Raw genomic sequence first — 27,207 nt, forward strand, 5'->3', positions numbered from 1 at the left:
TCTAGCTTATTCTCCTGAAGATAAACTCAGGTGAGTTCAAGGCCAGGCACATCTACACTGGGCAGGGAAAATCATACTTGGGCATAAGCAGACTCCCCAAAGGAAAACACAGATGCTTTTCGTTTGGTGGAGACCTAACCCTTGCTTTATCTATGGGGTCTGAATCTGATGAGAAGCCAGTAAGTGCAGGTGCGTGCCAGCGCGCTCAGTCCCGAGTGCTGAGCACAGTGCGGAACGCGCGCGCCAGGCTGTGACTGGCCGGCTCGGGGGCGCGGGGTGGACCGCGTGTGCGCAGGTGCCCGCCGGCGTCGTGCCCGGCGCCGCCGCAGTGCGCAGAGCGCGCGCGGGAGGCGGGAGGCGGCAGGCGCTCCGAGGCCCGCACGCGGAGCATCCCCGGGCGTCGGCCCCACCGCTCGGCCCCTGCCTGCGCCCTCCCCTCCCGCGCCGCCCGGGCCCCGCCATGGGGAACGTGCCCTGCGCGGTGAAGCACTGCCTCAGCTACCAGCAGCTGCTGCGCGAGCATCTCTGGATCGGGGACTCAGCGGCAGGGGCGCTCGAGCCCGCGCAGGTACCGTCTCGCGGCCCGGGGCGTCCCCGCCTCTCCCGCCGCCCGGCGCCTCCCCGCCGGGGCCCTCCCGCCGCGGTCCTGCGGTGTGAAGGCCTCGCCCCTGGAAAGGGTTCCCACCGTCTCCCCGGGGGAACTTCCGGACCCTCCCCTCGCGGAGACCCTTTAAATTCCCTACCTTGCCCACGTGCAGGTGGTCTGAAGGAAAGCGTCCCTTCTCTGCGAGTCCCTGGGAAAGGATCCTTCCTGTGATGCGCAGCACTTGTCTGAGGACAGCGTCTCTCTTTTCCATTCTCTTATTATTGTGTGACAAAGGCGACGAATTTGTCGGAATGTGAGGCAGAAAAACGGAAGGAAGCCAACACCGAAGGCTAGGAAAACAGGACGGGGTGAAATCATCCCTTATCTGTAATGTATTTATGCTTCAACACACTTGAACAAGATGAGGGAAGATGGTAAATAGCAAAATGTATTCCTCTGTGATGCCTGAAATCCCATTCGAATTCGACTATGAGGGCAGGTGAATAGTAGCCACATGCCTGCAATTTAATGCAGTCGCAACCGGAAATGGCAAGTAAATGAAGACAATCTATATAAAGAAATTGATTTTCTCTTAAAAGAGCTTACAATGTGAAGTTTCACAGAGAAATAGCAGTGGTAGTTGTTAAGTGAATGTTAAAACGTGGGAAAAGGGAAGGAGACTGTGAGAGTTTAGCTATTAATTTTTCAAATTTTGCTGGATGCAAAATTATTTATTCTTTATACGTCTATGTACAAAATAAAAAACGTGTTAAATATAACAGTTTAGCGGGTAAACATAATTTGAGTTTGTGCCTTTATTTTTTTTTTTCTTTAAAAAAATACTGTAGTGTTGATACATGGACATGGATCAACCAATCAACTATTCTGATACTGATATTAGGCTCCGTTTTTCCTATGGTTTTACATCCGGTGTATCTTCAATGTATCACCATGTGAATTGTAACCTTAGTTCTACAGATTGGAGTTCAGCATTTGTGGATTCTTTCAAAGCTTTCTCCTCATTACCTGAAAGATGGTGGAGGTCATCTAACTGAAAGACTTTTACTGACAGTGCAAGAGAAGGAAAATTAGTCTTTATCTTCCCATATGTTTGTATGTCTTCTATTCAGTTGTTTTTTGTCTTCTCCTTTGATCTTTGTATTATGACTTTAAACCTTCATATTTACTCTGTTACAGAATCAGAAATCCTTACATTACAGTGAAAAAGTATGAGACTTTATATGACTTCTGTTGCCGTGTTATTTTTCTCTTCTCCCACCCCATATTCTGATTTTGTGGGTTCGGGGACTGTCACAGAGGCTAGACTGCCAGGATGCCTACTTTGCCCTGAATGTGAAAGCAGGGTGATTGAAAATGACCAGAATGGCTGATCTAGGAATGTAGGAAATAGGGTTTGGGGATATTCATCAGCCTAATGAAGATGTTTTGTTTCCTTTTTGAGAAATTGCTATACCTTCTCTAAACATTACCTTTTTATCCCTGGACTGATTTGCTTGAGAAACTCCTATTCCTTCCTCAGACACAGCTTAAAGATGACTTCTTTTGATCAACTCTATTCTCTTTCTAAAGTCAGTATCCTTTTCTGTGCTCTTGTGGCACTTCCTGCATAATTCTGTTGTGGTTCCAATGTTGTGGAATTGTAATGTAGGTCTCGTCCTGTTGAATTCCCAGTGATACCTGAAACTTCACTCTGCAATTTACCTCCTTCCCTGGCTTCTCTGTTTAACATCTTTGCTGCTTTTAGCCCTACTGCTCTGGATTCCTCAGGCTGGAACCAGACTGGCTCAGTGGCCTCTGTCTGTTTGGTAAATATCAGATTTCTCAAGACTTTTAACCCACATTCACAGTTTCTGACACTATTAGTATATCTGTATCTTCCAGACTTGTAGTCCCTTTTGTCTCTTAAACTCCAGTCCAGATGTCCATCTGCTCACCTGACATCGCGTGAGTATCTCCAAAGCAGTTCAGACTCAACATTTGCAAAATCAGATTCACATTCTTCCTCTCCCAACTGCAGCCCTTCTCGACAATTTCCTAACACTGGGAATGCTATCGCAATTCATTCTGCCCTGGAAGCGCAAACCAAGAGCCCATTTACTTCTTTCTGTCATATCCAGGGTGTCACTTAAGCCCTGCAGTTTTACCTCTTGAATTTCTCTCAGATCCATCTGCTTTTCCAACTTACTGCTGCTATGGATTTTAAAGTGGCATTTTCTTTCCAGTGCACTTCTGGAGTCTTGTCATCCTTCAACCCACTGTTTCTACAGCTAGTTTAGGGATGTTCTCTATTTCAGATGGTATCATGCTGTTCTCTTGTTTCACAACCTTCTGTGAATTCTCATTGCTTTTAAGAGTGAATAGCAAGCAAAACCTTTAATGTATTCTTGGAAGGCTCAGAGGATATTTTCATAACATCTGTGCAGCATTGTCTTAAGCCATGTCTTCTTATCCTTGCCACTGTGTCCTTCTTGGAGTTTTCCAATCATCTTTCCTCTGGAAACAGGGCCTTTATCTATTTACCTTTCTGATAGAAAGATTCTTTTCAACTAATTAACCTTGAGATCTTAACTCAGATTTTACTTTCTCAGACTCTCAAGCCAAGCATTTCCTGTTACCTTACATTTCACAGTACACTGTTCACTATATATAAATGAATTACTATATTTATTTTTGTTACCATTTTATGTTTAATTCCCTACCTGACTGTAAGCATCATAAAAGTGAGGAAAATTTCCACCGCAAAATTCTCAGCAATGAATAAAATGTCCAATTAGTTTTTGATGGCCAATTAATTTCTCCTGAATGAACAAAAGAATAGAGGTTTACTCTTCTAGGGCATAACCATCTGAAGTATATGGGGACCATGAACTCCTTCTTAGCACTTTTCGGGGTCCAAGACAATGACTGGCACATTGTAGTAGAATGCGAATCTTTTTTATGTGAATTCCAACGTGATGACAGTTAAGACAGATGTCAGTAAAGTTTGGTCTTAGTGCTGATAGGTGGATATTATTACTGTTCGTTTTTTACCTTTTTAAAATTGAACTATAATTTATAATGTTTTACTTACAAGTGTGCAGAAAAGTGATTCAGTTATACATACATATTCTTTTTTGTATTCTTTTCCATTGTAGGTTATTACAAGATACTGACTATAGCTTCTATGCTATACAGTAGGACCTTGTTTATCTATTTTATATATAGTAGTATATATCTATGAACTCCAAGTTCCTAATTTATGCCTCCCACCTTTTCCTTTGGTATTTGTAAAATTGTTTCCTATGTCTATGAGTCTATTTCTGTTTTGTAAATAATTTCATTTTTATCATTCTTTAAATTCTACATATAGTGATATATCATATGATATTTGTCTCTTTGACTTATTAATTCTTCACTTAGTATGATTCTCTAGTTACATCTGTGTTGCTGCAAATGACATTATCATTCATTTTTTGGCTGAGTAATATTCCATCATACGTATACGTGTGTGTGTATATATGTATGCATACCATATCTTCTCTATCCAGTCACATGTTGATGGACATTTAGGTTGTATATTATCTTTTCATCTGATCAAATTTAGTCATACTTTCATGGGGAAAGAGTTGAAAATTGATTCTGGAGGTTGTTAAATGAGCTTAACTATTTCTCCACTGCTAACTATGGTAGAGGGAATCATGGGTAGGGCCCCTAAGTTTTGAAATAATTCGGTTGCAGCTGGGACAGACAGAGTGCTCTGTTTTGGAAGAATCTGTGCTAGTCAATAGAAGATTCAAAACCTAGACTCTTTTCTGCTACCGATAAATTATTAAGATAAAATAAAATATTGTATTTGTGTGTAAGTACAAATACACTCTTTTGGAGCTTAGCAATTTATTACCAAATATAAAATGAGTCAATGTGCATTAAAGGCTTTCAATACAACAGCTCAACATTATAAAATTCTTTAGATCTCTCTCTCTCTTTTTGTTTCTCTTTTTTGGCAATGGCATTGGTTTCTCAGAAGAATTCCTTAATAGGTTTCTCAGAATAATTCCAGGAGGTCAAAACTGATCCTTCTGTGGTTCAAGCTATTGCTTAGGGTCTATTTTATTTTTTGTTATTCGTCTCAGTTAAAATGGATATGATGAAGCTGGCTTAACTGGTGGTTTCAGGTTTTGATTAAAATGAAGTGTCCTTGTAAAATAGTACTTGTTTGATTCAGTAACTAAATTTATTTCTATATTAATAAAGAGACTTAAGCAGTAAGTTGGAGAAGGAAATGGCAGCCCACTCCAGTACTCTTGCCTAGAAAATCCCATGGACGGAGGAGCCTGGTGCAGGCTACTGCCCATGGGGTCACAAAGAGTTGGACACGACTGAGCGACTTCACTTAAGCAGTAAGTAAGTCTCTTTATATATTAATACCCTATCACAGCAATAAAATTTCCAATGGTCTAAATTCTATCATACACAGCATTTTAAATATGTTTGTTTTGTTTTTTAAAGACACAATTGTAGATTATATGAGATTAAGTTTATAGTTATTTTACATTTTATCCTGATCCTTTAAGTTGCATTTGCTGTGAGTGAAAATTAAGATTCCAAGTAAAGTATTTAGTGTTAAAGGATCTCTTGAGTTTAACCTGAATATGTAATATTTTTGTTTAAATTTAGTGAAAAGATTAAAGTGACTATACTTTTTGGTTAACAGTGCGCAGCTGTTAATAAACACCTTAGGGTCAGTGGGGAGGAATTGTCACACACACACACAAAAAAAACCCAAAAAAACAAAAAAAAACAACCTACCAGCCTATCCCACTGCTTGTTTTCTGTTTGACTCAGGTGTTATTTGGCCCTTTACATCACCCTTTTTACTTGTTTTATGACTTCTTTGAAATTACGTAATTTTTAAAATTCATTTTTCCCCTGCATTAGCTTGGTGGTTATATACTGGGGTTTTTTTGTGGAGGGGGAGGGGATCAATTTATTTGTAGGCATGGCACTAAGAAAATAACTTAAGTAGATGTTTTAGTACAACTTACAGAAAAGGTGGAGGTAATCCAAACATGCATGAACTGTCTTGGTGACCAGGGAGCCAGCCTAAGGCTTAGCTCTTGGTCTCATTATCCTTACAGTGTTTCCCTGGGTGTGTTTATCAACGGGTACTCTGCCATGCCAGGCTCGGGGGCCCCCATCTTGCACAGGTTGGTTCCATGCTCACCCAGTTCTTTGATGGATTTCACCTACTCTTTCAGGCAGTGAGTGTCGAAGTCACACAAATGGGGGTCATTTTTTGTCAGTGGCCGGTGTGTGCAGCTCCAGTAGTGGCTGACTGACACTTTTTTCCAGGTGTAGGGCACATTCCCCTGCATTCAGCCCATTCTTGCTGTCATCAGGGTCCGGTTTCCTGATATCCGGAAGGACGGTTCTGCCACCTCCTTAGTTCTGCAGCTTCGTCCATCTCTCAGCATGTTCCCTCTCCCCACGAGACTGGTGAAAGCTGGCAAAGCCTTTCAAAGCCACATAACTGCCATCCACAGAGTAAGACACGGATAGGCAGACGTAGGAGGCCTAGCGCTCCAGGTTGCTCTGGCGGTCACGGCCGTCTCGGTCCTGGTGGCTGTTCTGTGCACTGGCAAGGAGAGGCAGCGTGGCCCACCCAGAGGCCAGCCGGAAAGGCCCTGTGGGCTGAGCCGCGCTGGAGGGGCGGGGGGAGACGGAGGGGCAGGGGAACCCTGGAGGGACAGGGGACTCGGAGGCGCGGAGGGGCAGTGAGGTTAGCCAGGGCTGGTTCGAGGGGCGGGCAGGACAGGATAACCAGGGGCAGTCCAAGCATCCTTGAAGCAGGAAACCACAGGGGACCTCCACGAAGATAGCCCATGGCATACTGTTTCTACAGTACTGTTAGTTGTTACCTGCAAGGTATCAACATGCAAACTTGACTTATTAAAATATCATATAAATTAGTTCTATTTTAAAAATGTAACTCCTGTTAGTGCCTTCATATATTATATGTATTCATCCTGTACATGCTATATTTGTAATATATACTTATACAGTCAATGTACATTTACATTTATGCATGTATTTCCCATTTCGTTGCTCTTCATTACTTTCTAAACATCCATCCCTTCATCTGGAATTATTCCCCTTCACCCTAAAGTGTTTGCTTTAATATTTTATTTAATAAAAGTCTGGTGGTGATACTTTCGGTTCTTATTTGCTTGAAATTAAATTTATGTATATGCATACAATGTGCATAAATATAATGAATATTGAGTTTAAATATATGTTCCATATAAAGAGTTAGGATACATGACATGGCAACCATACAAAATGCAGATTTCTCAATAGATAAATGGAAACCAGGGACAAAGAGAAGTGAACTGTTGGCTTTATTTTTGGACCTTTGATGATAACCTATCTTCAGTTCTTTTCTTGTTATCTTTGGTTTCCAACAGTATGACTATGATGTGTCTAGAGATAGTTCTCTTCATATCTGATAGTGGCTCATAGTGCTTCTTGGGTTTATGACTTGATGCTTGTTGGTTTATATGTGTTTTGGGAAATTTTCAACCAGTTGTTTTCAAATATTACTTATTTCTTTTTTACCCCCAAATCCAACTTAGACCTACAGTTTGAAGGATCTTAGAACATTTTGTTGTGCCCCATTGGTTTCTTATACTCACTTTTGTATTTTTCATCTTTTCTTACCATTGTCGATCTGAATATTTTTCTCAAGCATATTCCATTTCACTAATTCCCACTTTAGCTTTGTCTAATTTGCTGCTGGATGTGAGTCTGAGTGAACTCCAGAAGTTGGTGATGGACAGGGAGGTCTGGCGTGCGGCAGTTCATGGGGTCGCAAAGAGTCGGACATGACTGAGCAACTGAACTGAAATGAATTTGCTGCTAATTTAATTTGCATCCTTAATTTTTAGTTATATTTTTGAATTACTACATTTCTGCCTTGTTTTTGAAACCAATTTTTAGTTCTCTGCTGCAGTTCTCCATCTTATCAAGAATTCTTGAATGTTTATCAATTATTTTAAGTTTCATCTCTGATCATTCCAATATTCAAATCTTCAGGGTGTCTCTTTCATTTATCTTCCCTCTTGGAAAGCCTACTAGCTTTTCAGTTTAAGTTAGACACCTGTTATGAAAATATTATAGATGAAATTTGAGGCTTTCAGTCATACTGTCCTTCTTCAGAAAAGACTGACTGTTCCTCCACCTCTTTTTACTCACCTTCTATTAACTGCCTTTGGAAACCACAAGCCTGTTTTCTCTCTCCCCCTCTTTATTTAAGATTCCACATGTAAGTGAAATAGTGCAGTATTTGTCTTTCTCTGTCTGACTTATTTTGCTTAACATAATGTCGTTAGGTCCCATCTGGTAGCAAATTGCATGGTTTCCTTCTTTTTATGATTGAATAATGTGCCTTTGTATAAATATATAGCACATTTTCTTTATCCGTTTATCAGTGGACACTGGGGTGGTTTTCATCTCTTGGCTATTGTAAATAATGCTGCAGTGAACGTGGGAGTGAAGATATCTATTTGAGACAGTGATTTCCTATCCTTGAGATAAACACTTAGAAGTAGAATTGTTGAATCATATGATAGTCTTATTTCTCACCTTTTGAGGAACCTTCATACTCAGAAATGTGTTCTATAGTGGCTGCACCAATTCACATTTTCATCAACAATGCACAAGCTTTCCCTTTTCTCCACATCCTCACCAACAACACCAACACTTATTTCTTGTCATTTTGATAATAGTCATTCTGATGGGTGCCTGGAGAAATACCAATAACCTCAGATATGCAGATGACACCACCCTCTGGCAGAAAGCGAAGAGGAACTAAATAGCCTCTTGATGAAGGTGAAAGAGGAGAGTAAAAAAGCTAGCTTAAAACTCAACATTCAGAAAACTAAGATTATGGCATCCAGTCCCATCACTTCATGGCAAATAGATGTAGGAAAAAAAGGAAACAGTGAGAGACTTTATTTACTTAGGCTCCAAAATCACTGTGGACAGTGACTGCAGCCATGAAATTAAAAGACACTTGCTTCTTGAAAGAAAAGCTATGACAAACATAGACAGTGTATTAAAAAGCAGAGACATCAGTTTGCTGACAAAAGTCTGTATAGTCAAAGCTATGGTTTTTCCAGTAGTAATGTACAGATGTGAGAGCTGGACCATAAAGAAGGCTGAGCACTGAAGAATTGATGCTTGTGAACTATGCTGCTGGAGAAGACTCTTGAGAGTCCCTTGGGCAGCATGGAGGTCAAACCAGTCAATCCTAAAGGAAATCAACATTGAATATTGATTGGAAGGACTGATGCTGAAGCTGAAGCTTCACTTGAGCACCTGGTGCAAAAGGTGACTCACTGGAAAAGACCCTGATGCTGGGAAAGATTAAAGGCAGGAGGAGAAGGGGGTGACAAAGGATGAGATGGTTGGATGGTATCATCGACTCAATGGACTTGAGTTTGAACAAACTCCAAGAGATAGTAAAGGTCGGGGCATGCTGCAGTCCATGGGGTCGCAAAGAGTTGGACATGACTGAGCAACTGAACAACAGTTCTGATGGGTGTGAGGTCAGGAAGAATTATCTTTTGCTTCTAGCAGGCAATTAGTGCTTTTGTTGTTGTTCAGTCACAAGGGTAGCTTATCTTAAGGCAGTCATATATTTAGCTGATTCGAGGCTGGACCTACTTCATTTGTGAGGGCTTCTCTTTTCTTGTCATCCTAATTTTTATCTTGTCATCCTTCAGGGTTCTGACTAAAACCCTACAGTGTTTGCCAGAATGTCTTCTCCTTTCTGGGATCTGAACTCAAAAATATTTCCTCCTCAAACTCTCAGGCTCCTGGGAGCTCTGATGCTCATCCTAGCTTTTCACCTAATTACATTAGAATTGGCGAATGCCCCAAGGGGGAAAGTCATGCTGAAAATTAGCCTTAATCACTTCATGTTTTTCTTCTGCATGGTATCTGGGCCACTGAAGTGAATCTACCCTCAGAAACCCCTAAGGCTATCAAAAGGAGTTTTTCACTCATTTTCACCAGATTTTCTGGCTTCCCTGGTGGCTCAGCAGGAAAATCCACCTGCAATGCAGGAGCCTCAGGAGACACAGGTCCGGTCCCTGAGTCAGGAAGATCCCCTGGAGAAGGGAATGGCAGCCCACTCCAGTATTCTTGTCTGGAAAATTCCATGGACAGTAGAGCCTGGTGGCAAAGAGTCGAACAAAACTGAAGAGACTTAGCACGCACTCTCACCAGATTTTCTGGTTCTCAGTGAGAAGTTTGTTCTGAACAAGCTAATTGAAAGATTAATAATAAGACAATGGAAATATAAAAAGCACTCATTTTGCAATATAATTTGAATTGTAAAATATATATTCATGTACCATGTTACCAGTACTTTGGCCACCTCATGTGAAGAGTTGACTCATTGGAAAAGACTCTGATGCTGGGAGGGATTAGGGGAAGGAGAAGAAGGGGACGACTGAGGATGAGATGGCTGGATGGCATCACGGACTCGATGGACGTGAGTCTGAGTGAACTCCGGGAGATGGTGATGGACAGGGAGGCCTGGCGTGCTGCAGTTCATGGGGTCGCAAAGAGTGGGACACGCCTGAGCGACTGAACTGAACTGAACCATGTTACAAAGCTTTTGAAGTAGTTACATTCCAGATAATATGCAAACTATTGACATTATTAATTTATGTATTTATTTTTCCTGCTTTATTGAGATATAGTTGACATCAAACATTATAAGTTTAAGGTGTTCAGATTTGATATGCTATATTACAAAATGATTACCATAGTTTTGCCTAATATCTGCTGCTGCTAAGTCGCTTCAGTCGTGTCCAACTCTGTGCGACCCCCTAGACGGCAGCCCACTAGGCTCCTCTGTCCCTGGGATTCTCCATGCAAGAACACTGGAGTGGGTTGCCATGTTCTTCTCCAATGCATGAAAGTGAAAAGTGAAAGTGAAGTTGCTCAGTTGTGTCCGACTCTTAGCGACCCCATGGACTGCAGCCTACCAGGCTCTCCGTTCATGGGATTTTCCAGGCAAGAGTACTGGAGTGGGTTGCCATCATTTAATTAATTAAAAGAAATCACCATTACTTTTTTTGTGTTGAGATTGTTTAAGATGTACCCTCTTAACAACTTGCAAGCCTATAATATAATATTATTAACTATCATGAGGCTATATCTTAGATTCCTAGAGCTTATTCATCTTATAAAGTTTGTATAGAAAAACAATTTAAAGTTTAAAAAATGAATAAAGAGTTGTCTGCATCATGAAAAAATAAGATTTTAAAGAGAAACCGACATACTGATTTTCACTCTAAAAATTGGGAAAGATACAGACAATATTTTTTAAACATGAAAATTATTATTATGCCTAACTTAAGTATCTGTCTTTAGAGAAACAGTACACTATTATTTACTGCCTTTTATGTATGATGTAGTTCAACAAATTTGTTAAATGAGTGACTGAATAAGTGAGTGATTAAGTGGATAGTTCCTTTATTATATTTGATCTCTATTGAGTTAAGATTATTTTGGATCTTTTCACTTAAAGTGTGTGAAGTTGGTAACAGTAATTTCTTCTTATTAACCTCGTCTTTACAATCTTGTCTTTTGCTTTGCCTGGATTCATTCCTGATTCATATTTAATAGGTTCTGGACACTGCCTAACTACGTGACATGCAATAACTCACTTAATCCTCGTAACAATCCCTGTAGACACAGTAACTGAGACCCAGGTTGAATGACTTGCTCATGATCAATAGTTAGTGATCTCGGAGGTGAATTCAGGCAGCTGAGGTTCCAGAGCCCTCGGTTTTCACAGTCTACCAGTGTTTCCTGACCTTGCTGGTGAGAGGAGTCGACGGAGGCGTTTATTAAATGTGCTAGGAATTCTGATCAGTAGCAGCTCTCGCTGTTCTTTGCTTCAGCTGTCTTTGGGGAAATGCTGGGCTGGGTGATGCGGAGCCTCCTTTGTCCCAGTCCCTGCTTTAGAGGGTCTGCTGTTGGCTCGTGTTTCCTCCAATCTGTCTTTGGAGAGCTCCTGGCTCCAGCCCGTGGACTCCTATGAGTGTTGACTTCCCTTTTCTCCTCTCTGAGAGTGAGAATAGAGTTCTGCCTGGAATAGAATTGCATTGGATACAAAAGGAAAAACAACTTGGTTTCCAATAAATTTCCTGTTCCCTTCCGTCTCCAGGACTTTCTGCCTTTGGATTTCTGCTGGCTTCCCTCTTGCTTGCTTTCTCTCCTTCCAGCTGGCTTTCTCATCCTTCCCTCCCCCAACCCAGTGTTCTTGTTTTTTTCATTAGCTCTGAGCTCCTCCAAGTCTTCTGGCTTCCTTTCTGCTTATTCACTCTGGGCTGCAACTTTCCCTGACCCTCTCTCCTTTCCTCATTTTCCTCCTCTAAGCTTAGCTTTTATTTTTATTTCTTTTGATTTTCCCTCGTCAACCAGGGGGCTAGACTGTGCAGACATATAATTTGATGTGTTATGCTTATGGAGCAGATAGTATTTAAAAGAGATCAAGCAAATTCATATATGTGGAGAATATCATTTTAGCAGAAATTCTGATTTGAAAGTGATTGTCCAGCCTGCTTGAAGACATCACAGTAAAATCAATGCATGAGCATACTGTCCTGGTCTCACGATTGTTAGACTGAGTAGGAGATTCAAATTGACTGCTACACAGATGAGCCATATTAACCTCTGGAAATGTTTTATTTTGTCAAGACTAGACTTAAAAGATAAAAACAGATGAATGCCTTAAACAGGATTTGCATTCTTCCTCATATCCTTAGCTGCCTCAGACATCCAGTTTATCTTCCCTTTTTTTTAAATCTTAAAAATTAGCTCATCTTTCATACATCTATTTACTCTTTTACAAGAAAAAATAATAAAGGCCCCTAATCTTATAAACTGTTTTATTATCTTTTTCACCCTTGATTTGAAGACGGATACTCACTTTCTTTCTACTAGTGGTGAAACTTTCCTTAAATGTCTTTCTCTGTGTCCTTCATTTCCGCCCCTGCCAACCCCAACTCTTAAGTAGCACTCAGTGAACTCACGATTGTTTTCTGCATCAAAGCTCTGTTCCCCACCAAAGATCAAATAGAAATATCTCTCTAGTAAATTTGTAATATTTGGACTGCTAGACTGAGATTTTCTGAAAGGTGAAACTACATTTACCTTTTCTATTATCCAGAAGATTTAAATACTTAGATTTTGGTAAATATTTACAGAATAAAATAGTTTGTAGGTGCTAAAAATCCAGCAATAGTGTAAACTCAGGTAGCTTTAGCCAAGTTCACTGACTTTATGACTGGCAAAAAAGATCTGTGTTTAATTATATCAAAGATATTATTTTTATAAACAAGAATAAGTAGCTTTCAATCCATTTTTTTATATTGGACTAGAATGTTTTAGAATTCATGTATTCATTTTGGAAGTTTGAACACCTATATTTTTTTCTTTCAAGGCTATCATATAAAGGTCAGAAGGAGTAGAATCTAGCTTTTCGTTCACTTTCCATGTCTAGGTTTTTACTGGGTTAGTTCACACGGTGTATGATACACATCTCCTTGTCATCGCACTTTACAAGAGAAGGGATAGAGACGCGGCGGGGTATAATGATACCCTCAGGGTGAAACAGCTTCTCTGTTGCAGTGTGTGAGCTGTGGGCCCGGGTCTTGGATTCAGTGGTGGTGCTGAGTGTCCCACTGATAGAGCATCAGATGTCTCCTTACGCTTGTTACTTTCCAAGTTATGCTTCCCTGGATTTGTGAAGTAGGGAAGTGTGCGTGAAGGGAAACTTCAGCTACAGAAAAAATACCTTTAATTATGCTTCACCCTGTGAAATTAGCCTTTCAGAAAGTCTTTTTAGCGAACTTTATTAACAACCGGTGGAGTCTGGGAAGCTTGGCAAGCAAGGAGGCAGGAAGCCCCAGAGAAATGTATCTGTCAGACATCTTTCCTCCTGAGGTTTCCTTCCAAGTGATTTTGGATCCTGAAGGAAGTAGAGGGTCTCTCTGTCACTGTGTTTGTACATCTGTGACCCACTGGGTGTGCAGAGTCTGGCATCCACTTTTAAAATTCTTTCCTTGATCTCTGTTTCACTGTGAAATAGAAACAAATTGTAGCTGAATGTTGGAGTCAAAATATGAACCTTATTTTAGTTAGACACAATTTCTGCTTTTTGAGAATTTTTATTTAAGGGCTAAGGCTTCTCTGAATTTTAAATGTTATGCCACATTTCAAGCCTTGCATTCTACATGGAGCTGTGGACCCAGTCACAGATAAAAGCTGAAGGCAATTTGGAATTCTCTTTGCCCAGGTTTTAGGGATGGGTTTAAAAGGCATATGCAGGACCCATGGAGAAACAGATGGAGTGATTCAGGCATTCACTCACGAATGTCTGGTATCACTTAGTTTCCATTCCTGTATGAAAAGCTTTTTAATATTTAATTTAATATAATTCTGCTGAATGTATGCTCTAGAAAATACTGGAAGGAAAACTTGAGTTAAAAGAAGTGGAACAGAAGCTTGCATAAACACTCATCTCTGGAAAGCTGGATCTCTTAAATCTATTTGCTCTTGAAAGCATATGTATATATATAGACCTTTCGATGGGAATGCCATAATGATAACTTGTTAGATAGAATGTCAGTCATTTGTTTTAATTTTTTTTAAAGTGTTATTTAGGGGCAGGAGTATTATTTTAGCTTAGCTGCACTAATTTTGCAACTAGCTTATTGCATAGGGCAAATTTAAGAATATATTGAAATTTAAGAATACATCAGAGATATATTATGTTAACTGTTAATAGAATATTATTAACAGGAGTTTAGAAACTTATATGATGATGATAATGATGATACTACCAACCACTCTTTTTTTAAAAATTTTATTTTATTGGAGTATAATTGATTTACAATGTTGTGTACAGCAAAGTGACTCAGTTATACATATATGTATACATTCTTGTGGTCTTCCCTTGTGGCTCAGCTGGTAAAGAATCCGCCTGCAGTGCAGGAGACCTGGGTTCGATCCCTGGGTTGAGAAGATCCCCTGGAGAAGGGAAAGGCTACCCACTCCAGTGTTCTGACCTGGAGAATTCCATGGACTGTATAGTCCATGGGGTCACAAAGAGTCAGACACGACTGAGCAACTTCCACTCACTCACTCATTCTTTTTCGTATTCTTTTCCATTAGAGTTTGTCCCAGGAGAGTGAGTATAGTTCCCCTTGCTATATAGCATGCCCTTGTTTGTCTGCTCTGTATTTATGAGTTTAAGCCTGCTCACCCCAAACTCCTACTCCATCCCTCCACCACCCCCCTTGACAACCACAAATCTTTTCTCTTTTTGTGAGTCTGTTTCTGTTTCATAAACAAGTTTGTGTCATTGTTTAGATTCCACATATAAGTGATATCATATGATATTTGTCTTTGTCTGACTGACTTCACTTGGTATAATAATCTCTATGTCCATCCATGTTTCCACAGACGGCATTAATTCATACTTTTTTATGGCTGAGTAATATTTTATTGTATATATGTACCACATGTTCTTTATCCATTGAATCTGTTGATGGACTTTAGGCACCAACCACTGTTTATCAGCAAAGTTTGGTAAAGGCTTTATATAATTTCTGAATTCTTAACAGTTCTACAAAGAAAATTCTGTTATTTCACTTTTCATATGAGGAAAGATAGTGAAAGTGAAGTTGCTCAGTCGTGTCTGACTCTTTGCGAGCCCATGGGCTGTAGCCTACCAGGCTCCTCTGTCCATGGGATTTTCCAGGCAATAGTCCTAGAGTGGATTGCCATTTCCTTCTCCAGGGGATCTTCCCAACCCAGGGATCGAAGCCGGGTCTCCCACATTGTAGACAGATGCTTTACCGTCTGAGCCACTAGAGACCCTTGAGGAAAGAAAGTGAATAATATTTTTTCTAGGTCAAATACCTGGTAAAAACACTGGGTTTGAATCTTTGTCAGGTTCCAAAGCCTGTATTTCTTCACTATATCCTGTCAGTTGATTGACCACTAGGAACTCCATTTATAAAATTACTTTGTACTCACTTTTTGCAATGTGTTTTCTTTTAACACACTTGTAAAGTTCTAGATTTATCTATTACTGCAGTTGGTTGGAAATGGCTTAGGATGATACAGCGTAGTTTTGAACTGTAGTTTATTATGAGCCTGAATTCATCTAAAGCCTGAAGTGGATGGACCTGAATGAATCACTCTTCTTCAGAGACAAGTTATTCAGATATTTTATGATGATTCCATAGATTTTGGGGACCTTTAAGGATCCCCTTCCTTCATTCTGACATACCAGCCACACTTCTCTTTCTCATGGGCTTGGGTTAATGGTTTCAGAGGGTATTTCTGGGACATACACCCTTTCTTAGTGTTTTAGTAAGTAGCTCAAATGGAAGCATACAGTCCTATCCAAAAGGTCAAATATTTTAAAAAAGTATTGTTGTATACACACCAAATATTGTGTATGCAGATTTCATATATATACTGAAAGACCCTGCATAGCTTCTTTTGGGAAAGTCTGTTTACTCTCCTGCAACCATTGGCTCTTTATTCATTTTTTCTGAGTGGCCATCTGAAACCATAGTGTGTAGTAAAAAGTTGCACCACAATACAATAAATGAAGTTTTTAAAAGGTCTCAGTGACCTAAAATGTGCTGAAGTGCTCTTGTGAGGTTGATAGAATTTTTTATTAATAATTCATGGGTTGTTTGAAGCCTGGACAATGATAATTCTCTGTCAAAAGCGTAGAAGTAAAGATCATGAAAGAAGTTGTGCAGAATGGATCATAGAACAAAAAGACTATAGACGAGAAAGAAAAACAATGACAAGCAGTTGTTCTATACCCAGAATGTGCTCTTAAGTAGAAGGATTTCAGTATCTTCCATATGAGAACCTCAGTCTGAATGGCTCAGGAACTAGAGCCATGGTAGGATTGAACACTGGAGCTGAAATTAGACTCTCATTCCACACTTCCCTGCAGTTTTGCCGTCCTTGCATTACCGGTCCACATGTCTCAAGCCTGGGCGAGGGTGCGGACTGGTAAGGGGCCAGGAGCTCCCACTGTCCCTCACCCTCTCCATGAGGCTGCCTTGGTTCCCAGCGGCTGCAGACACAGGCTGCACCATCCACCTCTGTGGATGGCAAGAGTCCCCAGATAGAGGCCGCACTTTCCTTTTTCCTAAAAGTGAGAATGAAAGATGACAAGCAACCCCTTCTCGGACTTGGGAAGGAGAAGACAAATACCATCTTTGTCATTCAATTTGTGTGAACTACTATTTAGCTAGTTTTAATGAAGCCATGTATAAAACTTGATTAAACTACTCAAACTACATATAATAACCTTATTTAGTTTTCAGATTCATATTGTTGTTGGAGGCATTTTCTGTTAACTAGTAGAGACAATAAAAAATGAAAGCTGAGAACTCTATTTTATTTTTTATTATAGTTAATTTACAATGATATGTTAATTTCTGCTGTACTGCAAAGTGATTCAGATACATTCAGATGCATTCTTTATATTCTTCTCCATTGTGGCTTATCACAGGATATTGAATATAGTTTCTTGTGCTTTACAGTAGGGTCTTGTTGTCTGTCCTTCCTATATAAGGTATATCTGCTAACTTCAGCCTCCCACTCCATCCTTCCCCTAACCTGTTCCCCTTTGGCAACCACAAGTCTGTTCTGAGAACTGTTTTAGAAAGTTTAAAATGATTAAAGTGAACTGAGGGATGCTATAAAATGGTATCTTATTAATTTCCAGAAGGAAAAATGTGTGAGAAAATTAAATTTATGCCTAATCGTTAGTAAAACCAGAGAAGGAAATGGCAACCCACTCCAATATTGTTGCCTGGAGAATCCCATGGACAGAGAGCCTGGTGGGCAAAGGTCCATGGGATCGCAAGAGTTGGACACAACTTAGCAACTAAACCACCACCATTAGTAAAACATATAAATCTTACGTACCATGAAATTCACAGGAATTGAAAAATCAGAAAAATGGAACATATTCTTGTACAGTTTTGCTGTTTGTATTACTCTTGAGGCCGATCATAAGTATATTTGGTTTATAGGGTGTGTTTTATTTTGTCCATTTGGCTTAAAAGTTCTTGCTAAAAACTATCAATACTTTCTTAGAACACTATAATTTATTAATTATTAGTAGTGAAAAATTTGAATACTTTTCAAATGTTGATAAATTTTAGTTGCTCCAGTTTTTGTGAGTGCAAACACTTATGGCTCATAAACTTATTGTAAATATATGTGTACTTACTGAATTTACATGCGTGTATACTCCTTGAAATAGACACCGTCCACATCCAAACATGTTTGAGAGGGGACAGATGCAGATCTTCAAGGAGGTAGATTTATATCTATGAATATAAGGAAATATATTTTTATTTTCATTACTGTTGTATGAACAGGGACATATCAAAGCATAAGTATTGGAGTTAGAGCACTCAGGGAAATTCAGACAGACAGTTGAGGACACTCTGTGTGAGATTGATATGATATTGATTGATTGACATGAAAATAGCTGAGAGGGACCCCTGAAAAGTGGGTCCCTCATTCATTAGGATAGAATCTTTCTTTTTTCCTCCATTTGTAAAATGGGATTAACACCTGCTTCCTTTTTTCTTTTTTATTTTATTGAGGTATAATTGACAAATACAATTGTAAGATATTTAAAGAGTACATATGATATGTGTACATTATGAAGGGCTTCCCAGGCGGGGCAGTGGCGAAAATTCCAATTGACAATGTAGGAGATGCAGGAGATGCGGGTTTGATTCCTGGGTTAGGAAGATCCCCTGGAGGGGATCACCACCCCACCTCAGTATTCTTGCCTGGAAAATCTCATGCACAGGAGCCTGGCAGGCTATAGTCCATGCGGTCAAAAAGAGTTGGACACAACGGAGCACACATTTTGAAAGGATTGTAAAGCAACGGTTGTTGTTCAGTCACTCAGTCATGTCCAACTCTGTGTGACCCCATGGACTGCAGCATGCCAGGCTTCTCTGTCCTTCACCAGCTCCCAGAGCTTGCTTAAACTCATGTCCATTGAGTTGGTGATGTCATCCAACCATCTCATCCTCTGTTGTCCCCTTCTCCTCCTGCCTTCTGTCTTTCCCAGCATCAGGGTCTTTTCCAATGAGTAGGCTCTTCCCATCAGGTGGCCAAAGTATTGGCGCTTCAGCATCAGGCCTTCCAATGAATATTCAGGACTGATTTTCTTTAGAATTGACCAGTTGGATCTCCTTGCAGTGCAAGGGACTCTCAAGAGTCTTCTCCAACACCACAGTTCAAAAGCATCAATTCTTCAGTGCTCAGCTTTCTTTATGGTCCACCTCTCACATACATACATGACTACTGGAAAAACCATAGCTTTTAATAGGTGGACCTTCGTCAGCAAAGTAACGTCTCTGTGTTTTAATATGCTGTCTAGGTTTGTCACAGCTTTCCTTCCAATGAGGAAGTGTGCTGTCACCGTCCACAGTGATTTTGGAGCCCAAGAAAATAAAGTCTCTCACTGTTTCCATATTTTTCCCCATCTATTTGCCATGAAGTGATGGGATTGGATGCCATGATCTTAGTTTTTTGAACGCTGAATTTTGAACCAGCTTTTTTACCCTCCTCTTTCACCTTTATCAAGTGGTTCTTAAGTTCCTTAAGTTTGCTTTCTACCATAAAGATGGTGTCATCTGCATATCTGAGGTGATTGATATTTCTTGCGGCAATCTTGATTCCACCTTGTACTTCATCCTTCCTGGCATTTCACATGATGTACTCTGCATAGAAGTTAAATAAACAGGGTGGCAATATACAGCCTTGAAGTACTCCTTTCCAGATTTGGAACCAGTCCGTTATTCCATGTGCAGTTCTAACTGTTGCTTCTTGACCTGCATACAGACTTCTCAGGAGGCAGGAAAGGTGATCTCATATTCCCATCTCTTTAAGATTTTTCCACAGTTTGTGGTGATACACACAGTCAATGGCTTTAGCATATTCAATAAAGCAAGTTTTTTTTTGAAATTATCTTGCTTTTTCTATGAGCCAATGGATGTTGGCAATTTGATCTCTGGTTCCTCCACCTTTTCTACACCTAGCTTGTACATCTGGAAATTCTCAGCTCATATACTGTTGAAGACTAGCTTGGAGGATTTTGAGCATGACTGTACTGGCATGTGAAATGGGTGCAGTTGTGCAGTAGTCTGAACACTCTTTGGCATTACCCTTCTTTGGGATTGAAATGAAAAGTGAGCTTTTCCAGTCCTATGGCCACTGCTGAGTTTTCCAAATTTGTTAGCTTATTTGAATGCAGCACTTTCACAGCATCATCTTTTAGGATTTGAAATAACTCAACTGGAATTCCATCACATCCACTAGCTTTGTTTGTAGTGATGCTTCCTAATGTCCACTTGACTTCTGGGTCATGAAGATCTTTTTTGTAGACTTCTTCTTTGTTTTCTTGCCATCTCTTCTTAATATCTTCTGTTTTTGTTAGGCCCATACCATTTCTGTCCTTGATTGTGCCTATCTTTGCATCAAATGTTTCCTTGGTATTTCTCTAATTTTCCTGAAGAGCTCTCTAGTCTTTCCCATTCTGTTGGGAAACAGTATTCTGCAGCAAATATCATCAGTCCAGTTCAGTTCAGTCGCTCAGTCGTGTCTGACTCTTTGCTACCCCATGAATTGCAGCACGCCAAGCCTCCCTGTCCATCACCAACTCCCGGAGTTCACTCAGACTCACGTCCATCGAGTCCGTGATGCCATCCAGCCATCTCATCCTCAGTCGTCCCCTTCTCCTCCTGCCCCCAATCTCTCCCAGCATCAGAATCTTTTCCAATGAGTCAACTCTTCGCATGAGGTGGCCAAAGTACTGGAGTTTCAGCTTTAGCATCATTCCTTCCAAAGAAATCCCAGGGCTGATCTCCTTCAGAATGGACTGGTTGGATATCTTTGCAGTCCAAGGGACTCTCAAGAGTCTTCTCCAACACCACAGTTCAGAAGCATCAATTCTTTGGCGCTCAGCTTTTTTCACAGTCCAACTCTCACATCCATACATGACCACTGGAAAAATCATAGCCTTAACTAGATGGACCTTAGTCGGCAAAGTAATGTCTCTGCTTTTGAATATGCTATCTAGGTTGGTCATAACTTTTCTTCCAAGGAGTAAGCATCTTTTAATTTCATGGCTGCAGTCACCATCTGCAGTGATTTTTGGAGCCCCCCCAAAATAAAGTCTGACGCTGTTTCCACTGTTTCCCCATCTATTTCCCATGAAGTGATGGGAGTGGATGCCATGATCTTTGTTTTCTGAATGTTGAGCTTTAAGCCAACTTTTTCACTCTCCTCTTTCACTCTCATCAAGAGGCTTTTTAGTTCCTCTTCACTTTCTGCCGTAAGTGTGGTGTCATCTGCATATCTGAGGTTATTGATATTTCTCCCGGCAATCTTGATTCCAGCTTGTGCTTCTTCCAGCCCAGCGTTTCTCATGATGTACTCTGCATAGAAGTTAAATAAGCAGGGTGACAATATACAGCCTTGACGTACTCCTTTTCCTATTTGGAACCAGTCTGTTGGTCCATGTCCAGTTCTAATTCTTGCTTCCTGACCTGCATACAGGTTTCTCAAGAGTCAGGTCAGGTGGTCTGGTATTCCCATCTCTCTCAGAATTTTCCACAGTGTATTGTGATCCACACAGTCAAAGGCTTTGGCATAGTCAATAAAGCAGAAATAGATGTTTTTTTCTGGAACTCTCTTGCTTTTTCCATGATCCAGTGGATGTTGGCAATTTGATCTCCAGTTTCTATGCCTTTTCTAAAACCAGCTTGAACATCAGGAAGTTCACAGTTCACGTACTGCTTAAGCCTGGCTTGGAGAATTTTGAGCATTACTTTACTAGCATATGAGATGAGTGCAATTGTGTGGTAGTTTGAGCATTCTTTGGCATTGCCTTTCTTTGGGATTGGAATGAAAACTGACCTTTTCCAGTCCTGTGGCCACTGCTGAGTTTTCCAAATTTGCTGGCATATTGAATGTAGCACTTTCACAGCATAATCTTTCAGAATTTGAAATAGCTCTACTGGAATTCCATCACCTCCACTAGCTTTGTTCATAGTGATGCTTTCTGAGGCCCGCTTGACTTCACATTCCAGGATGTCTGGCTCTAGATGAGTGATCACACCATCGTGATTATCCGGGTTGTGAAGATCTTTTTTGTACAGTTCTTCTGTGTATTTTTGCAAATATCATACCTAAAGGTAAAATGTTAATGATTCTGTTTCAGATCAGAAACAAAGCAATGATACTTTATTGTAACCATTTCTATTTGATATTATATTAATACTTTAGTCAGTGCAGCTTGTTAAGAAAAAGAAGTGGAAATTCACTTGATGCAGGGGGATCCTGTCACTATGTACATGTATGTAGAGTCGTTCACAGTGCTCTTTTACTCTTCCCTACCTTGAAGTTGATTGCTTAGCCTCTTCTGCTGTCACCCCCGAGAGTCCTTGAGGTTTCAGTATATTATCTCAAATACGTTTTCCGGTGAGCATTTTGAGCCATGATTCATAGTATGTGACTACAAATGTGACTAGTAGTATGTGGCTATTGGACTCTTATTATTGCTAAGCCGAATTCACCTAACGTTTGAGGTCCTAGTGCCTTCCGTCCATGAAGAATGAGAGAAGACCCCTCGAGGACAGGGCCCTTGCTGGTGGGAGCAGCAGATCCCGAGCCTTTTCTGAACTGTCTAGCATTAAACGTGTCTGTTGTGTGTATGTGTTTCTTTTAGAATCTCTAATATACATAGATGTTCCTGGTATTGGTATTCCAGAAATACCACTGATTACTTAAAGAGGAATTAAAAAATGTTTACATGACTTGTGAACTTTGTAAAGAGATATACAGAATTATTTGAAAATCTGTCATTATGGTTTAAAATCTCATTTGTTTTTGACTCTAGTGTATGCCTCGAAGACCCACTTGGAATGGTCCAAATGAGGAAAGAGAAATCATTTCCACCTAGAAATAAAGTAGTGTTATTTGAAAGGAAGCAGTTAGAGAGTGCTATTCAAGCTACAGAATTAGATTGGGTATTATTACTAGAACGATTGGAATTTTAATGTTTACCAGTTTGATATATTTATAGAGGGGTTTATCAATTGTATTAACGATGGTGATGGGCTGTTACTTAAGAATAGGATATATATATAATATATATATATATAATTATATCAAAGTATAATTGATTTACAGTTCTTTGTTAATTTATGCCATACAGCAAAAGGATTCAACTATGTTGTTGTTGTTGTATATATTCTTTCTCATATTATTTTCCATTATGCTTTATTACAGGATATTGAACACAGTTCCTTGTGCTATACAGTAGGACCTTGCTTATCTGTCTTGTATATAAATAGTTTGTATTTGCTAATTCCAAACTCACAATCCATCCCTCCTCCAGTCTGTGGGTCTGTTTCATAGTTAATTCATACAGTTTTTTAAAAGTTAGCTTAAAATACAGCAGACGTTCTCAAATTTTAGTCCTTGGATCAGCAGCATCACCATCATTTGTGAGCTGGTTAGAAATGCAAGTTCATTGACCCAACCTGACCCAATGAATCATAGTCTCTGGAGATGGGCCCAAGAAACTGTTAACAAGCTCTACTGGGGTTTGTAGGCACATTAAAGTTTGAGAAACACTGATCTAAAGGAATTGTCTAAAATAAAGAAATGACTAAAAGCCATTACGATCTATACAGGAAACAGCTGGAATGAGAGGGATCTGGCTCCATCTTTACTAGAGGGGCAATACTTTCTTATTTCTAAAATGGAATGTACACTAACCGAGATTGTAGAGCAACTAAGATCAAAGTGATTTTTATAAGATAATATGGTAATTATATTCAAATTCGTCAATGCACAGTTTGGGATGTTAATAATTCTTTTTTTAAGATTTTTTGGATGTGGACCATTTTTAAAGACTTTATTGAATTTGTTACAATATTGCTTTTGTTGTGCTTTGGTGTTTTGGCCATGAGGCATGTGAAATCTTAGCTCCCCAACCAGGGATTGAACCCATGTCTCATGCATTGGAAGGCTAAATATTAACAACTGGACCACCAGGAAAGTCCTGGAGTTAATAACTTTAATAAACATCGTACATTATTAATTTGGAATAAGCAGTTTGTTGAGCTATACCAATGTATCTATCGATTAAAGGAATGAAGCTGAAGCAAGCTTTTTAAATGCAGAATAAAATTAAACGTTCTTTGAGCAATCTGATGAATTTTGTTAGAGATTCCCTTTCCAAATACAAGCTGAGTTTGCTTAGCTGGAAGGCAGAAGGACTAATTAGTCATTGCATGTAACCTGTTTGTTAACTATTCCTCTGAGGAGAAATTGAAAATCAGCCAGTATGGTTTATTTTTCAATAGAAATTGAAAAGAAGAACATTGATTTATTGCCTAAAATGGCCGAGAAAGTTTGCATCCAACATCAGCAGAACCCTACACATTTTTTTTCCTTTGTTTTGATGTTCCAGCCTGCAGATGTTAGCTGTTTTTGTGAGGAAACAATGGTGTTAGCTCTGAGTTTTCTTGGAAAGAAAGAGCGTAAAAGCTTTGGAGGACTGGACTCACAGTCTGCCCAGCCAATTGACCATGATGGAATGTTCGGTGAGGTCTGTGGGGAGTCATCCCCCAGCAGCATCTGGAAGGAAACAATAAGAGGCTGGAGGGTTTACTTTTCAGGCAAATGATTAAGAGGTGATTAAGTGAAGGTTTTTGGATTTGAGGGAGGGAAGGAGCAGGGAAGGTGTGTGTGTATAACATGGCATAGAGGGATTATGGAAAAGGCTTAACAGAATGAACTATAGATCACAGCAGGGCTTAGAAAAAGCTGGAATTGGAATTTGGACAAAACAGCTTAGAGGTATCACATGATACAGAAGATGAGATTCACATAACACAGATTCACATAATCACTTGTGTTTTTGGAACAGTAATGGACAGTGATGATGTCTTGTTATTTTGAGCCACTGGAATTCATGTCTTAGAGTTGGAAAGGCATTCTGCTATTAAACCTTTACAGTCTTTCTCTGATTATATTGGCTCTGCTTTAAAGTCCTAACTAAGAAAGCTCTGAGTTTGGAAAATGGAGATCCAAGGCTTTGATCAAATGAAGGGTTTAACTTGAGCAGTTTGATGCTGATTGGTTCATAATGTGTAAAGACAACATTTCTTTAAGTTATTTTATGCAGTCACATCTTCCTGCTCATGTCTCTTGCCTACTCATAGTTCCCTACTCCCAGCTGAAAATAAATGAGTTAGTGAGTAAAGAAATGAATAAATGAGTGAATAAAGAAAAGGATGAATGAATTAGAGGATAAAAGCATGAATGAATGGATTAGGAAATAAAGGGATGGATGAATGAATGCATACAATTCTCTGATAGATGATAGAGGATGAAAGCTAGTTTATGTCTCCCCCAGAGACTCGGGTTTATCAAAACAAAACCAGGTTTCCTCTGAACACAAGTCTTTCTTCTTGATGCTAGATATTTGAGCTTCTGGAAAAGTTAGAGAGAAAGACAAGGCAGGGTTTAGAAACTGGTGCCTGGCTCCACCCCTACCCCCACCCAGTCATCCTTCCCAGAAATCACTTCAAGTCCTTTAATCTTGGTGTATGGAGACTTGGCAAACACAAGGCTCCGTAGCTACTCAAGGTTCAAAATCTAAGAATTGAGTTTCATGAGCCAGGATGCGGAAACACTGTAATGCACAACTCCACGTTCCCCTGCCTCAAAATCATCACAAATGATCTCTCACTCGAGTCCAGAGTGGATAATTTGGCCATTCAGTGACCCAAAGTCTTTCTTCCTGCAGCCCCACCCTGCTGTAGGTCATTGCCACTTATTTATTTTTTTAAAATATTTTAGTTGTTACCGCTGTATCAGGTGATTGCAGCACACAGGATCTTGGTTGCATCATGTGGGGTCTCTGCATTGTGGCAGACGACTCTAGTTGTGGCGCACGGGCTCCCGAGTTCACTGGCTCAGTAGTTGCAGTGTGTAGGCTTAGTTGCTCTTAGGCATGTGGATCTTAGTTCCTTGACCAGGAATCTCATCCACGTCCCCTCCATTGCAAGGCCAGTTCTTGACTGCTGGACCACTGGGCAAGTCCTGGTCCTTGCCATTGAGAGAAGGAGGAGAGAGACCAGGGGAAAGGCCCAGGCACTTCTTACCAGTTTGGAGTGAAGTGACATGCTTTGCTTTGTCCCACTGTCTGGAGTTCACTTGAATGGTCTGCCCAGATGTAAGGCTGGCAGGGTGCGTGCAGGCCAGCTCTGCCAGGCGTTTGACATTGCTGTCACGGCTCTAGGCAGGGGTGATAAAACAGTGTACATCTAATTGGGCACATTCAAGGACAAACTAGCTGGGCAGATGAAATGGGGGATTGTAAATATAGTATTTGCTTCTCAGTAAGACTTGGAAGAAAAACTCCCATAGAAATTCCTTAAATACCTCTCTGGCTTCTCCTCCTGGCCAATCTTGGTGAACATCTGGGTCTTTAGACTGGCACTCCCAGAGGACAGTCATTTCATTGAGTGGCTGTTAGAAGTCAAAACCTAAGTAGGCCCCAGATTGCTAGTGTTTCTTGCAGCTGGTTGCACTGGCAGGTGAAAGAGATGGAAATGCCCACCTGCCCAACCTTGTTCAGCTTTCCCTGCAAGTGTAGTCCTGACAGAGAGATAACCAAGGTTATAGTCCTGCCAGATTATGGACCAGGTCAGCCACATTCTCATGAGATTTGAGAAGGAGCCACCATTTGGATATTTCTGAGAATAGCGGACCCATTGAGGGATAGAAAGAACATTTTTAAAGAAGATTCAAGAAGCAGATCTTGAGGAGGCGAAGTTGAGAGCAGGGCTCTTTTTTTTCCCCCCACTTCTTGAAGCTTATTCTCATTTCCAGAGAAATGTTCTATAGTAACACAGAGACGGTAAAAGGCTTGGTCTCAGGGAGAGGGGTCCATGCATTGGGATATAGGGGTTCTGGGAGGAATGGCTTTACTTACTTGTGATTGTTCTCAGTCATCGTGGTCACATGAGAATTATATGGAAGGGGAGATGGGAACCTTGATCTTCACTGTGAAAAACTGAACTCTGTAAAGGGAGGAGGGGTGTGGAGTATAATTGTCTATATTTCTTCAAGGAAAACTTACAGGAAAATTGAAGTGAGATGATCACATTGTATGGTCAAAGCCAGGGCACATTAGAGTAAAAGGGGGTAGAATTAATTTCCCTCATATGTTAGGTCTATATCAGGACGACTTCAAACCAAAAGGGATGTACCGCCACCTTACTTTTAAGACAGTATTAATGCATTTATCTAGCAATCAGTGTCCCAGTATTTAATCATAGCCCTCGCTTTCAAAAAATCTCATCTTCATATTCAACCTACCATTTCAATTAATTCTTGTGTTAAATAAAAAGCAACAGAGACACTAGTCTTTTTGTAGGGTCACCCTACAAAGT

At 40.2% G+C, this 27,207-nt stretch overlaps 1 protein-coding gene across 2 annotated transcripts in view; it reads left to right on the plus strand.

Moving 5' to 3' along the window:
* Positions 1 to 266: 266 nt before the first annotated feature.
* Positions 267 to 27,207, plus strand: part of HMGCLL1 (3-hydroxy-3-methylglutaryl-CoA lyase like 1) — a 191,262-nt gene continuing 164,321 nt past the window's right edge. For both annotated transcript variants that reach the window (XM_069564084.1, XM_069564085.1), the window contains exon 1: positions 267 to 568. In XM_069564084.1, coding sequence (XP_069420185.1) covers positions 461 to 568 — 108 coding nt within the window. In that variant the 5' untranslated portion in view covers positions 267 to 460. The remainder of the gene's footprint in view (positions 569 to 27,207) is intronic.

This window comes from Ovis canadensis, chromosome 20 (genome assembly GCF_042477335.2).
Source record: "Ovis canadensis isolate MfBH-ARS-UI-01 breed Bighorn chromosome 20, ARS-UI_OviCan_v2, whole genome shotgun sequence".
NCBI lineage: Eukaryota > Metazoa > Chordata > Mammalia > Artiodactyla > Bovidae > Ovis > Ovis canadensis.